The 11,620-nt window shown below is 36.0% G+C and overlaps 2 protein-coding genes across 3 annotated transcripts; both read right to left on the bottom strand.

Annotated features, from left to right (window-relative positions):
* Nucleotides 1-4,062: 4,062 nt before the first annotated feature.
* Nucleotides 4,063-5,943, bottom strand: LOC126797762 (protein CDI). The gene is made up of 2 exons (XM_050524481.1): nucleotides 5,638-5,943; nucleotides 4,063-5,079 (listed from the first exon to the last, which is right to left on the bottom strand). The coding sequence occupies exon 2, from the start codon at nucleotides 5,045-5,047 to the stop codon at nucleotides 4,286-4,288; it is 762 nt and encodes a 253-aa protein (XP_050380438.1). The 5' UTR covers nucleotides 5,048-5,079; nucleotides 5,638-5,943; the 3' UTR covers nucleotides 4,063-4,285.
* A 1,215-nt stretch (nucleotides 5,944-7,158) lies between these two features.
* Nucleotides 7,159-10,085, bottom strand: LOC126797753 (tocopherol O-methyltransferase, chloroplastic). Of its 2 annotated transcripts, none has more exons than XM_050524467.1 (7): nucleotides 9,710-10,085; nucleotides 9,429-9,601; nucleotides 8,568-8,672; nucleotides 8,222-8,425; nucleotides 7,981-8,083; nucleotides 7,543-7,676; nucleotides 7,159-7,430 (listed from the first exon to the last, which is right to left on the bottom strand). In XM_050524467.1, exons 1-6 carry the CDS (start codon nucleotides 10,053-10,055, stop codon nucleotides 7,573-7,575), a joined length of 1,035 nt encoding a protein of 344 aa, XP_050380424.1. In that variant the 5' UTR covers nucleotides 10,056-10,085; the 3' UTR covers nucleotides 7,159-7,430; nucleotides 7,543-7,572. The 2 variants fall into 2 exon arrangements, with proteins under 2 accessions (XP_050380424.1, XP_050380423.1); XM_050524466.1 differs by having other exon boundaries at nucleotides 9,701-10,085.
* Between the last annotated feature and the right edge of the window lie 1,535 nt (nucleotides 10,086-11,620).

Consider the following 11,620-nt stretch of genomic DNA (forward strand, 5'->3'; position numbering starts at 1 on the left):
TAATTTTGGGCACTCACCTCCTGAGTAGTTTCTTGTTGGAATTGGTAAGGATTCTTCTCTTGTTGTGGACTCTGACTCCTTTGTCAAATATGTTTTTGCTGAAAAATGGCAAATTCAATTGTGATGATAATTTGTCTTCTCCTTTTGGGGAAGATATGATTGATACTTGATTGGGGTTTCCTCCCTCCTTCTTGTTGTCTTTCCAATGATTAAATCTTTATTTTGAAATGCTAGAGGTGTAGGAAATGAGAATTTTAGATTAGCTATTGTTGATCTTGTGAAATTTCATTCAATTCTATTGATATTTTGGCTATTTGTGAGCCTAGAGTTTCTTTCAATAAAGCTTGGGGGCGTGACATAAGGCCCCTAGCTATGATGGTTTTCCTGCAAGCTTTTATCAGGATCATTGGCAGTTGTATTCTGGTGATATTTACTCCATTGTTTGCAATGCTTTCATTTCTGGTTGCATCCCTTCTGGTCTTAATCATACCATTATCTCTCTAATTCCCAAAAGTTGATGGTTCTCAACACATGGTTAATTTCAAGCAAATTAGTCTATGTTCCACCATCTATAAGGTCGTCTCTAAAGTCATTGTGGCAAAGTTGAGACCTCTTATTGATGAAGCTTTTAAGTCCTAACCAGCTAAGTTATGTCCATGGAAGACACATTTCAGATAATGTTACGGTAGCTCAAGAGATGTTATTCAAGTTCAAGAAGTCTAATGGAATTATGGGTTTCTTAGCTTGAAAGATGGACTTATCTAAAGCTTATGAGACTTAGTTGGAGTTTTATTGAGCAGGTGCATGGAGAAGTTATCTCACCTAATTAAGTGTACTGTTGATTCTGGGAGTTGGAAAGCAGTTAAAGCTTCTCAATCTGGGTCGAGAATTTCTCATCTTTTTTTGTAGATGATTTGATGTTGTTTGTTGAGGCTTCCTCTAGACAAGCTTATGTTTTAAAGGGCATTCTTGATATCTTCTGCTCTTTATCTGGTCAGGTTGTTAGTTATGAGAAATCTCTTATATTTTGCTCTCCCAATAGTAATATAAGACTTGCTAATGATATTAGTAGAACTTGTGGCTCCCCCTTGACTGCTGATTTGGGAAAGTATATTGGTATGCCTTTAGTTCATTCTAGAATCAACAAACATACTTATGATGGTTTGTTTGATACAGCTCAAGGTAGATTTGCTAGTTGGAAAAGTAAGACTCTTAGCCTTGCTGGTAGACTCACTTTGATCCAATCTGTTACTTTTGTCATCCCAATTTATGCTATGCAGACTACTAGATTTCCCATCAGTTTTTGTGAGAAGATGGATAAGTTAAATCGAGATTTCCTATGGGGGACAATGAGGCTAAGAAGAAGGTTCACTTAGTCAATTGGGATATTATTTGTCAACCTAAGTCCATTGGGGCCTTGGTATTAAGAAAACTTCTTAGATGAATCAAGCCATGTTGGCTAAGGTCAATTGGAGATTTCTGCAAAAGGATATTGGTCTATGGGCTAATATGTTTCAATAGAAATATTTAAAGGATATGGACATCACTGATCATGATTTTTGTGCTCCTTCTTATTGCTCTTCAGTTTGGAGAAGTATTTCTCATGGTGCTCATTTATTTAGGAAAAATCTTAAGTGAAGAGTGGAGAATGGTAAAAAGATTAATTTCTGGCATGATGTGTGGGTTAGTTCTCTACCTCTTATTGATTGTGCTATTTCTTATGCTCATATTGATCATAATGCTTTGGTTTGTGATTTCTGGTGTGATAATGGGTGGAATGTTCAGCTTTTAAATTATGTGTTGTCTTCTTATGTTGTTCTTTAAATTGTTATTGTTCCAATTGGTTTTTGTGATGATACTGACTTATTTGGGGGCCTACTTTTAATTGTTGTTTCTCTATCAAGTCTGCTTATAACTATCTTTTGAGATAAATGGTACTCAAAACCCTCTGTGGAGATTTGTTTGGAATGTGAGTTGTCCTCCCAAGCTGAAAACTTTTCTTTTGGTCTGTGATTCACACGAAAATTCTAACTAATGTTCAAAGAGCTAGAAGAAGGTTTACTACAAGTGCTACCTGTCCTATTTGTAACTCTACAAATGAAAGTCTCATTCATCTCTTTAGATACTGTTGCATATCTAAAGCTTTTTGGAATGGTATGAGTCCTCATGATTGGAATGGCTGGTTGGCATAGCTAATTCATTTTCTATTGATTGGAATGGCTGGTTGGCAACTCAGCTTCACTGCCATTTGAAAGTCAAGAATAATATTCAGTGGTGCAATATTTTTGTCTTTGTTTGCTAGTTTATATGGAAATGGAGAAACAAATGTGTTTTTGATACCTCTTTTATCATGCATGTTGACCCTACTAGAATCATCTGGGATTATGCTGAAGAGTGAAGTTTCTCTCTAAGTAAGGCTAAAGTGAGTTTTTTTTATAGTTATACTATGCTAGGCCTCATGCTGGTTGGTATAAGTTGAATATTGATGGCACCAAAACTTCTAACTCTGGGAAAATTGGTGTTGGATGGGTGATTAGACATCAGCATGGGCATTGAATTCATGTTTTCAAATGAACTTGGGGATTGAGGAGATTTTGGATACTAAGGCTTGAGGCTTATTTTTTGGTCTAAAACTCATTGTCAAGCATTACAGTGGAAATGTTGAATTGAGTCTGACTCTGTCATTCATATCCAACTTATGCAAATGGATAACACTTATATGCATCATCTTGGGTCTTTGCTTGCTAGTTGTGCTTCTATGATTTCCAAACTACAAAATGTTAAGCTCTCTCATATTTTTAGAGAGTGTAACATGGTTGCTAATGTTTTGTCCCAAAAGAGTATTTCTGCTGAGTTGAGGTTGATTGAGTTTGATGATCCCCCTGCACATGTTGCGTAAGCTTTCTTGGACGATTTGACCAGTGTTGCTAGATGTAGGCGCACATAAGCTTGTTTTAATATTTAGTCTCTGTGTTTTTTGTTTCTGGGTTTTTTAGGTCCCCTTTGTAACAAAAAAAAAACAAGTCTTTTGCTTGTCTAGAGGCAAAAAATTTTATAAAATATAAACTTCTTATATATACAGTCTACTTTTATCTAATAATTAGTCTACATACTTAACGAGTCTTTTTCATGTACAAAAGTAGACTTTTTGGAGAAATGTTTTAAACTTGACATTATGTTTTTAATCTACTAATTCCACGTGCTCAATCTACATATTTAACGAGTCTTGAATATTTGGAAGTAGACTTTTTAGGAAAATGTGAGCTCTCTTATATTTACGGTATACTTCTATCTAGTCATTCGTTTACATACTTGACGAGTCTTTTTCGTTTGTAGAAGTAGACTTCTCTAGAGAAGTGCTCTTTAGTTTTACGTTATGTTTTTAATCTACTACTTTTATGTACTTAGTTTTTTTTTTCTTGAAGAGAAGTGACAACATTATTCTATTTACCCTTCTTCAGTTCATAGTTTTATGCAGCGTGCTTAATTTTGTTGATTTCTTATACTCATTGGCGTTAATGTAGATGAATTAAATTTTGACTCTTCACAATCCTACACTTATATCCATAAATTTATCGAAATGACCTTACAATGTGTTTTGCCCTGCTCTAAAAAAGAAAAGCTCAATTCCTGCTTAGCATTTCCATATGTAAAAAGGCCATTTGAGTTCTAAATTCTAATGGATGCTTATTCTAAAAAACAACTACATACTTATGGGTACATGTAGAATCTAATTACTTCTCAGAGGATTTTGTACCATTGGAGAGATTGAACTCTTTGCCAAAGCATGTAGGTTATACTGAGATAATGCAACTTTTGGACTCCAACATGAGGTTAGTTTCGGAAGTGTCCTAGTCACAGGGTGAATATATGATGTTCACATGATAACGAGAGGCCAACCAAATGGAAAATGACAATGCCAGATCTTTGATAGAAGGCCAGATCCACCTTTATAATCAGACACTTGTTAACAGCTATTTGACAGGTAGAAAACACAGACCAGGATCATACAACCATCAAAAATGGCATTTAATTTGATTTCACAAGAAATAGAAAAGATCATACTCGTTGAACATCAGTTATATTATGAAACTTGCACACTATACAAATATCAGTTTAGATTTGTAGAAAGGAACTTTGGTTTGATTCTAATAGTAAAATCATCCTAACCCTCTAGGATTCATTTAACAGATATAACAGAGAATAGAACAGGATAAATTGAACTTCAATACAATAATGAATCTCAAACTTAAAATGGAGTAGATCAAACTATTAACTCAACTTTTCAAACTTTCTTCTGTGCTTCCTGGTTGTACTCCTCCATCTCCTTCAACCATAGGTCTGCGAACTCGCAATGCTTCCAAGCCTCAAACCATGGTCCTCCACGAGTATAGTGAATAGACTTGGGAAAAGTTGTGGGATCCTTTTCAACAACCTGGTTATGTCCCTCAAGGAAGTTCCAAACAAATGGGATTGATCCAATTTCGTCATCCTCGAGCCACTGAAACCTATGAAGGAAAGCGCCTGTTTCCTTATTCACAACCTCGGGCGTCAGTACCTTGTTCTTGGGATGACCACAGTTATACAAGACCATGGAAGACCAGTTCTTCCTCGGGTACACAGTTTGCACAGCTCCATCCATCTTTGTTGTCTCCTTTGGTGCATAATCATGTTGAACACACATAATAGCATACTTATCCTCAATCAAATCCGTGAGTTCCTTAATGTCAGCAAGGTAAAGAAAATCACAGTCCACAAACATTGCCCAACCATCATAGTTGGCCAAATGTGGAGTCAAGAACCGAGTGAAAGAAAACTCAGTACTCTCAAACTGCCCTCTTTCGCGCCAGTAGAGGCTGTTCTTCCTCAGCTCCGATTGTTTGATCGGCACAATCTCAACAGGGATTGAAGATCGCTTCAAAATTGAGTGGCAACAGACCTCATATGCGAGATCTTCACGTGGATCATAACCCACAAAGATCTTGAAGGGCTTCTTGGTCAAATCTCCATTGGAACTCGCTGGATGAACCTTCCCTTCACTACTCATCTTATCTCAGCTAATAATGACTCCAATTCACTCTGTTGAAACATGCAAAGTCGATTCAGACAATCAAGTATACATAGAATAAGACAATCTGTTACATCATTCCCAAATCAAAGACAACTTTTACAGGCCTCTTCCCCCAATCCAAACAATGGATCGATTAAGGGCTAAATTAGCGAAGATACCAATCAATTTGTAACAGATCTGAATAGAAATCCAGTTGATTTATAACCGCTTTGCTTCTGAATGAGGAAAAATAGATTCTAACATAGCATAAAGGAGAAGCTAAGACCGTCTTTTACAAAAAAAGCAAAACCAAATAACAGAAGCCAACTAAACCACCACTGTGCATATCAGGTTTCTGGGTCTGAATCAACAAGGAGTCATGATTGAAGTCCTTCATTTTCTATTAGAGTCAATAACTCAAACAAAGTAAAATGCAGATTCAAAACAAACCATGCAAGATACCAAAGTAAATCAATCAGCACCGACATGTACCCAATTAATTACAGTATCAGACAGAATGCAGGAACCCATAAACAGAAACTAAATCAGCGTCAGAAATTGACAGAGAGAGAGAGAGAATAGAGTACCTAAGAGACACTGGATCAGGCGCTGAGCATTGTCGTGTATGAAAATGTCGGGAGAGATTAAGAAAGGGAGGAGGGAGAAGTGGATGGCTGCGAGGAGGGAGAGCAAAAGTTGAGCGAAGAAGCGAGAATTGAGCGGGCAACGAGTCAGGATTTTGTGGGACTCCTCCCCAGGTTCATCATTTATAGGGAGAAACAAGGGAGATCCAACCATTTGTAATTATTGATTTCCTAAATCAATCCAACTCGTTATATTCAGTTGACTCTACCAGTCGGTGGGCTAGATTACCGCGTAATAATACAGTGGTAAACGGTGAATCCGTCTTCTTCTTTTTTTTGTTTTTCCGAAAAATATAATATCGCTAGACAGACGCATCAGTCACTTACCCAGATAACAAAATGCGAGTTGGTATCACAATGGTAGTAGAGTTGTGAGTGTGAAGAGCAAGCTGGCTTTAGCACCGATGTTGGATATCTCTCTATTCTTTTTAAGTCCTCATATCCATAGGAGTGCGTATAATATCTTGGGTATCTCGTGAAAATCACTAGTATAGAAAATTTAGGTTCGTAAAAATACATGTAGGAGGTTATTTAGGAATAAACATGTTGAGAAATTAGTACAAGGAGTTGTATGTACACTTCTTGATCATGGAATCCGTAGGTAACGAACAAAGATCGCATACGAAAATGTTAAATTAAAAACTAACTTATCGGTCATGATTGATTTATTGATGCACCAAAGCTAGTAATATACTTCATCGAAACAATGAAAATTCACTGATGATCATTTTGACCGATGATTGTAAGTATAAGCGATATATTGAACTCATGAGTTTTTTCATTTTCTGGTAAATTTTTTGAGACAATTCACCAAATATAAGAATAATTCATCATCCATGATGAATCTTGCAGCTTTTCTATTTGATGTTTTTTTTTTCAGAAAACAAATGCTTAATTTGTTATGCAAATGCTTAAATAAAACAATTTGCCAGATCGAAGCTCATGGTTTGGCTGGAAAAGGAGAAGGCGGAAAAGCTCATGGTTTTGTTTCTTTATATACAAAAGAAGCTCAGTGTTAGTGCCCACAGAGTAATGTTGTATTGTTGTTAGTTTTTACCATCCATATTTTCCCTTAGGAAGAAGACTTCAAAAGAAATATTTGTATATTGAATAGGTTTATATTGTTTTGTTCAAATTTCAAGATAGATATTGTTTCTATATAGGGTAATTAGATATCTGTACATGAATGTCTAAATTCTAGAGATATTAATAATACATCGTAACAAACTTTTGCCCGTTTTCAAAAAACTCTCAAAATGTCATTTCTTTTGTGCGAGTGTCCTGCAAATTGGAGGCGGAGGAAAACAAATATCCAAGATGCCCTTGAAATTGCAAGGCAAAATAATCTACTAAAATTGCTCCTTGAGGAAACATGAATCCGAAGTTGGACAATAACATACCCAAGGGTAGTACTTTTGGTTTCCCAATAATTCATTTTCTTCCTAAATGAGAAACAATATATAACGTACTAATGGCTACATAATCAGGTATAAATATGGATGAAAGTCTGAATTCTCAAGAGCTTACAGAGAGAAATTGTGTGATGACTGATGATTACAGATGATTGGGTTGAACAAGACATGCATCTACTCATTTCGTTTCCGGCCAACCCCCAAGACTATAAGATAAACAAACTAAAACTACACTGCCATTACAAGTAATAGCCGGATTCTTGGACCTTTCGTGTGTCCTTGGATCACTAATGGCATTCTCATGCTTCACTTATTCATTTTAATCTGCTCAATGCACATCAAGGCAAACAATTGTTTAGATGGAGTATAACTGATATCGGTAGCCACAACGTTATATGGCATATATTCAGAAACATAATGGAAAGAGCATACTTACATAGTGGAGAAGCCCCTATCATACTGAGATCTATTCAGGTTTTCGGCATGTAATAATGGAAAACTTGATTAGATCTTTCTTGAATCCTTGGATCATCAGCGGCATTGCCAATGCTCCTTTAATTGTTTTTGTTCCTGGTCAGTTTTAATCAGGAAGAAGATTATAAAAGTTGATTGACTGAATTATCTGTAGCTAGCTAGAGTGATAAACTTGCAGCCATGGTGTACCCACAGCCGGTACATATATCTAATGATCGAAGTAGGAAATGTAACATGTGCATCTGATACCACAAAAGAGAAATGCGGTATTGATAGTTTCATTTGCCAATTGAACAGATGTTGAGCAAATATAAACCTGATCTAGTGTTCGATCAACAGAATTGAAATGGAACCTAAGGGGTCACAAAATAACATGCTAGATTAAAGTGCCAAGTTTTACCTGTTCGAAACAAAGAAAATAAACCCTTAAATGTCAATGCTGAGCGAATCACTGCCGGCCAAAATGGGGCAACATATTTAGACCAGTCATCAGCCTTGATATCCTGCAAAGAAAAAGGTTCGATTTCAAATGAGGTTGAAGTAGAAACACCAAGTTGTTCACCCTAAAAAAAGAAGGGAATTCATCCCCAAGATACTTGCTTTAATGGAATTTAAGTGCTGCCAACTTGCCAAGTTATTACCTCAAGTGAGTACGACTCAAGTAGCTTGAGGTAGTCAGCAGTAGAACACCAAGCTGGAAGATAGAAAGCGTTGCATATCTTGTCCAGCAGCTTCTTCTCATCCGGCTTCAAGGACGGTTCAGAAGCATCAAGATCCCTGTGGCACCATGTAACTATTATTATGGTTGCTCCGGGGGCAGCAACTCGAACCAACTCATCAACAAACTGCAGGTTTGAGAACAAAGGAAGAGCATGGACAACAAATGAGCAAGTTGATACATACTTGGAAAAGTACATATGCATACAAGTATCACCACAATTATCACAGCTAAAAAAAAGACAGAGTGAGATTTGTTTAAGTAAAAACCTTTGCTTTATCAGGCATGTGTTCCCCACTCTCCATGGACCACACCAGATCAAATTGGCCATCAGGAAATGGTTGTGCTAGAGCATCAGCAACTTGAAAGGATGCCTGCAGAACCCTTCATTTTCTTAGATAACAAATAAGCAGTAAAACTACTTCTCCCAAGTACACTAGCTATAGAGATCAGATTCACATAGTGAAACATGTATTTTCATTCATATTCACAATTACACTCACATATAAGTCATCCACATATACGGTATGCTAACGTTGATATGTTTGATATGCATCATTCCAAGCACACTACCTAAACTATTTGTTTGAAATGCATATCATAAAACTGATTACTAACAAGTGAAATGAGAATGAAAAAGGATAATAGGATTAATAGTTTTTTTTTTGGAATGAAAATAGGATTAATAGTTAGAACTTAGATGAACTGTGAAGCTTCCTGAATTAGATTAATCTATTACGTATCTTAAATAACAAACTTAAAAAATAAATCTACAGTGCTCCGAACTACTAAAATTTGGCATTTGGATTCTCTATTTAGATTTTTTTTTATGCATGAATTTCATATAACCATAGTCCATAGGAATAAGTGAGGATGATAATGGTTATAATAATTATCGGAATTGGAACAATCCAAACACAAAAAATTCAAACAAAGAAGTCAGATCCTAAACTTTGAAGCTAGGAGCTCAGTTACACAGTTTGCTACACATAATGAGCTAATGGATGAGCCAGCACCAGAAATTTTACACTAAAACGTGTAACAAGAGCTATGGACATTGGACAGGAGTGATCACATTTCTACAGAGTAGGTCCCATACAAACCCCAGTAACACACAGACAGCTAAATACCTTATTGGCCAGGCCTTGAGCAGCAGCAAGGGCATTGGCCCTTTGAGCCTGCACAGGACTCAGAGTTATCCCTCTGCAATTGGCTCCATATTTACTAGCCAGATATCTGGAGCTTCCTCCTATCCCACACCCCACATCCACCACTTTCTTATCTTCCCCTATTGGCTTCTTCTCTGCACCCCAACACAAATTACCACTCTCTCATAATTAAACAACCCAAATTAGTCAGAAACAAAACAAACTTAATCAGTTAAAAAGAAAGAGAAAGCGACCAGAAATACCGGCGAATCGGAGCACCTCCTCGATCATCCGTATCTGGGCGGCGCGGTGGTCGGAGACCGAAACGTCATCGGCCTTGGGGTCGTAGAAGCCGTGGTGCATGTGGTCACCCCAGAGATCCTCCCAGACCTCAGACGACTCGTCGTAGAACTCGGCTATGCCCTTCTTTAGCTCCACTGCCTCCATCCCCGTCGTCTCCGCCACCGCTCTCAGCTCAAACGCTCTCTTCGTCCTCGACCTCGCTGCCCCTACTACTATGTTCGCACGAGCCAAACCCAGACACGAGCGATGAGGAAAGACAGTGGCCGCTGCTGCTGGCGAAACGTAGTTGAGGCCCGTAGATGACATGAGGTATAGAAATATGCAACGTATGACGGTTTGCAGATCTTTAACCAAAAACAAAAAAAAAGACGGTTTACAGAGAGCATTATTAGGGCGCCCAGATTCACAGCATGATATTATGTGACATAATTATTTTAAACGAAAAAATAATTATAATTTTATTAATTTAACAATTTTAAATTATTATAAAAATTATATTTTTGTATTTCTTTTTTATCATTTTTTATCACGATAATACTTCTAAAATATAATTAAAAATTTAATATTTATGAAAGTATGCTTGATATATATATATATATATATATTTGTGCGCACGTACAAAAATTATTTTCAAAATAAATTTATCTGACTAAAATATTGACATGTGTATTGGTGTATCCTAAATAATTTTGTTAAACATTTTTTCATATTTTTATAATTTAATTAATAATTTGATAGAGAATATATGGTAATTATAGTAATTAATTATAACCAATAATATAATTTGTACATGTAAATAAAATTTAGAAACTGAAAATGTCATGAATTAAATTTGAAAATTTTCTTGACAAATTTAGTGACAGAAAAATGAAATTTTTTGGGTAAGATTCTTAATTAAGAGGATACACAAATTTAAAGATAATTGATTAATTCAATTAGATAAAAACTTTTTGGTAATATTCTTTTATTTTAGTAATTAATTATCCATGAATTATTGCTGAAATTATCTTTAATAAATAAATGATATAAACTAAATTATTTACAAAGATATAATTATCTTTTTTATTTGATTGGAATTGTCTTTTTATTTAAAAATTAAATTTTATAATATTTTAATTACTGACAGAGAACGGTGATGTGAAATACCACATAAAATTATGGCGTCAGATTTAACGTCGGCGCTAAAACATTTTCCATTTATAAAAAATAATCCGACTAGAGTTATGGGGTCTGGTCTGCAAGTTTTATCCCATAAAGTCATTGAGTGATGAACTTTGGGAGGGTTTAGAGGAAGATGATGGCGTCTGAGAGAGCTTAGATTATGTGAAGTATGGGGTCGGAAACGGCGACGTATGGTTAGAAGTTATGAGTGGTTAATTATTGGTGGGAATGGTCAGAGGTGGCTCATGGATGAGGCTCGGGTTTCCGTAAACAATGAAACAGTCGGGTGTGGTATGGTGATATTTTTTGTTTGGGTTACTATATCAGATGTGATGCAACTACCACATGTGAATCAGATGTTGACGGAATCTGAATTTGTTTGGGAAACGAATGGTTCAAGTCGGAAGATGTACTTTTCGTATCAATTGATGTTACGTTTAACACGAAGGTTCTTTCATCCGCATAATAAAGGTCACCTCATATTTACTAAAGGCAAATGTTACACACTTGCATAGTCTGTGAAATTTTTTTATATTTAATTCAAATTGTAGCTCATGTTTATATCAGTACAATTATAAGTGTCTGCCCTAAATTTGGATATCTCGTCTAGGTCCCGTTTGGATCTATGATAATCTGTGGGTTCAACTTCGCTAGCTCATTTTGATGTAGCGCCTTACAAAAAGTGGCAAACAAAAGTGACAAGGATGATC

This window comes from Argentina anserina, chromosome 6 (assembly GCF_933775445.1).
Source record: "Argentina anserina chromosome 6, drPotAnse1.1, whole genome shotgun sequence".
NCBI classification, from domain to species: Eukaryota; Viridiplantae; Streptophyta; class Magnoliopsida; order Rosales; family Rosaceae; genus Argentina; species Argentina anserina.

What these genes read in the sequence shown, in the direction of transcription:
- LOC126797762 (XM_050524481.1), bottom strand. Translation starts at nt 5,047, where the DNA reads ATGAGTAGTGAAGGGAAGGTTCATCCAGCGAGTTCCAATGGAGATTTG.
- LOC126797753 (XM_050524466.1), bottom strand. Translation starts at nt 10,055, where the DNA reads ATGTCATCTACGGGCCTCAACTACGTTTCGCCAGCAGCAGCGGCCACT. An exon ending in CCGATTCGCCGGTATTTCTG is followed by an intron (nt 9,602 to 9,700) that starts GTCGCTTTCTCT and finishes GTTGGGGTGCAG; the next exon opens with AGAAGAAGCCAATAGGGGAA. An exon ending in TTGAGTCGTACTCACTTGAG is followed by an intron (nt 8,084 to 8,221) that starts GTAATAACTTGG and finishes TTTTCTTTGCAG; the next exon opens with GATATCAAGGCTGATGACTG.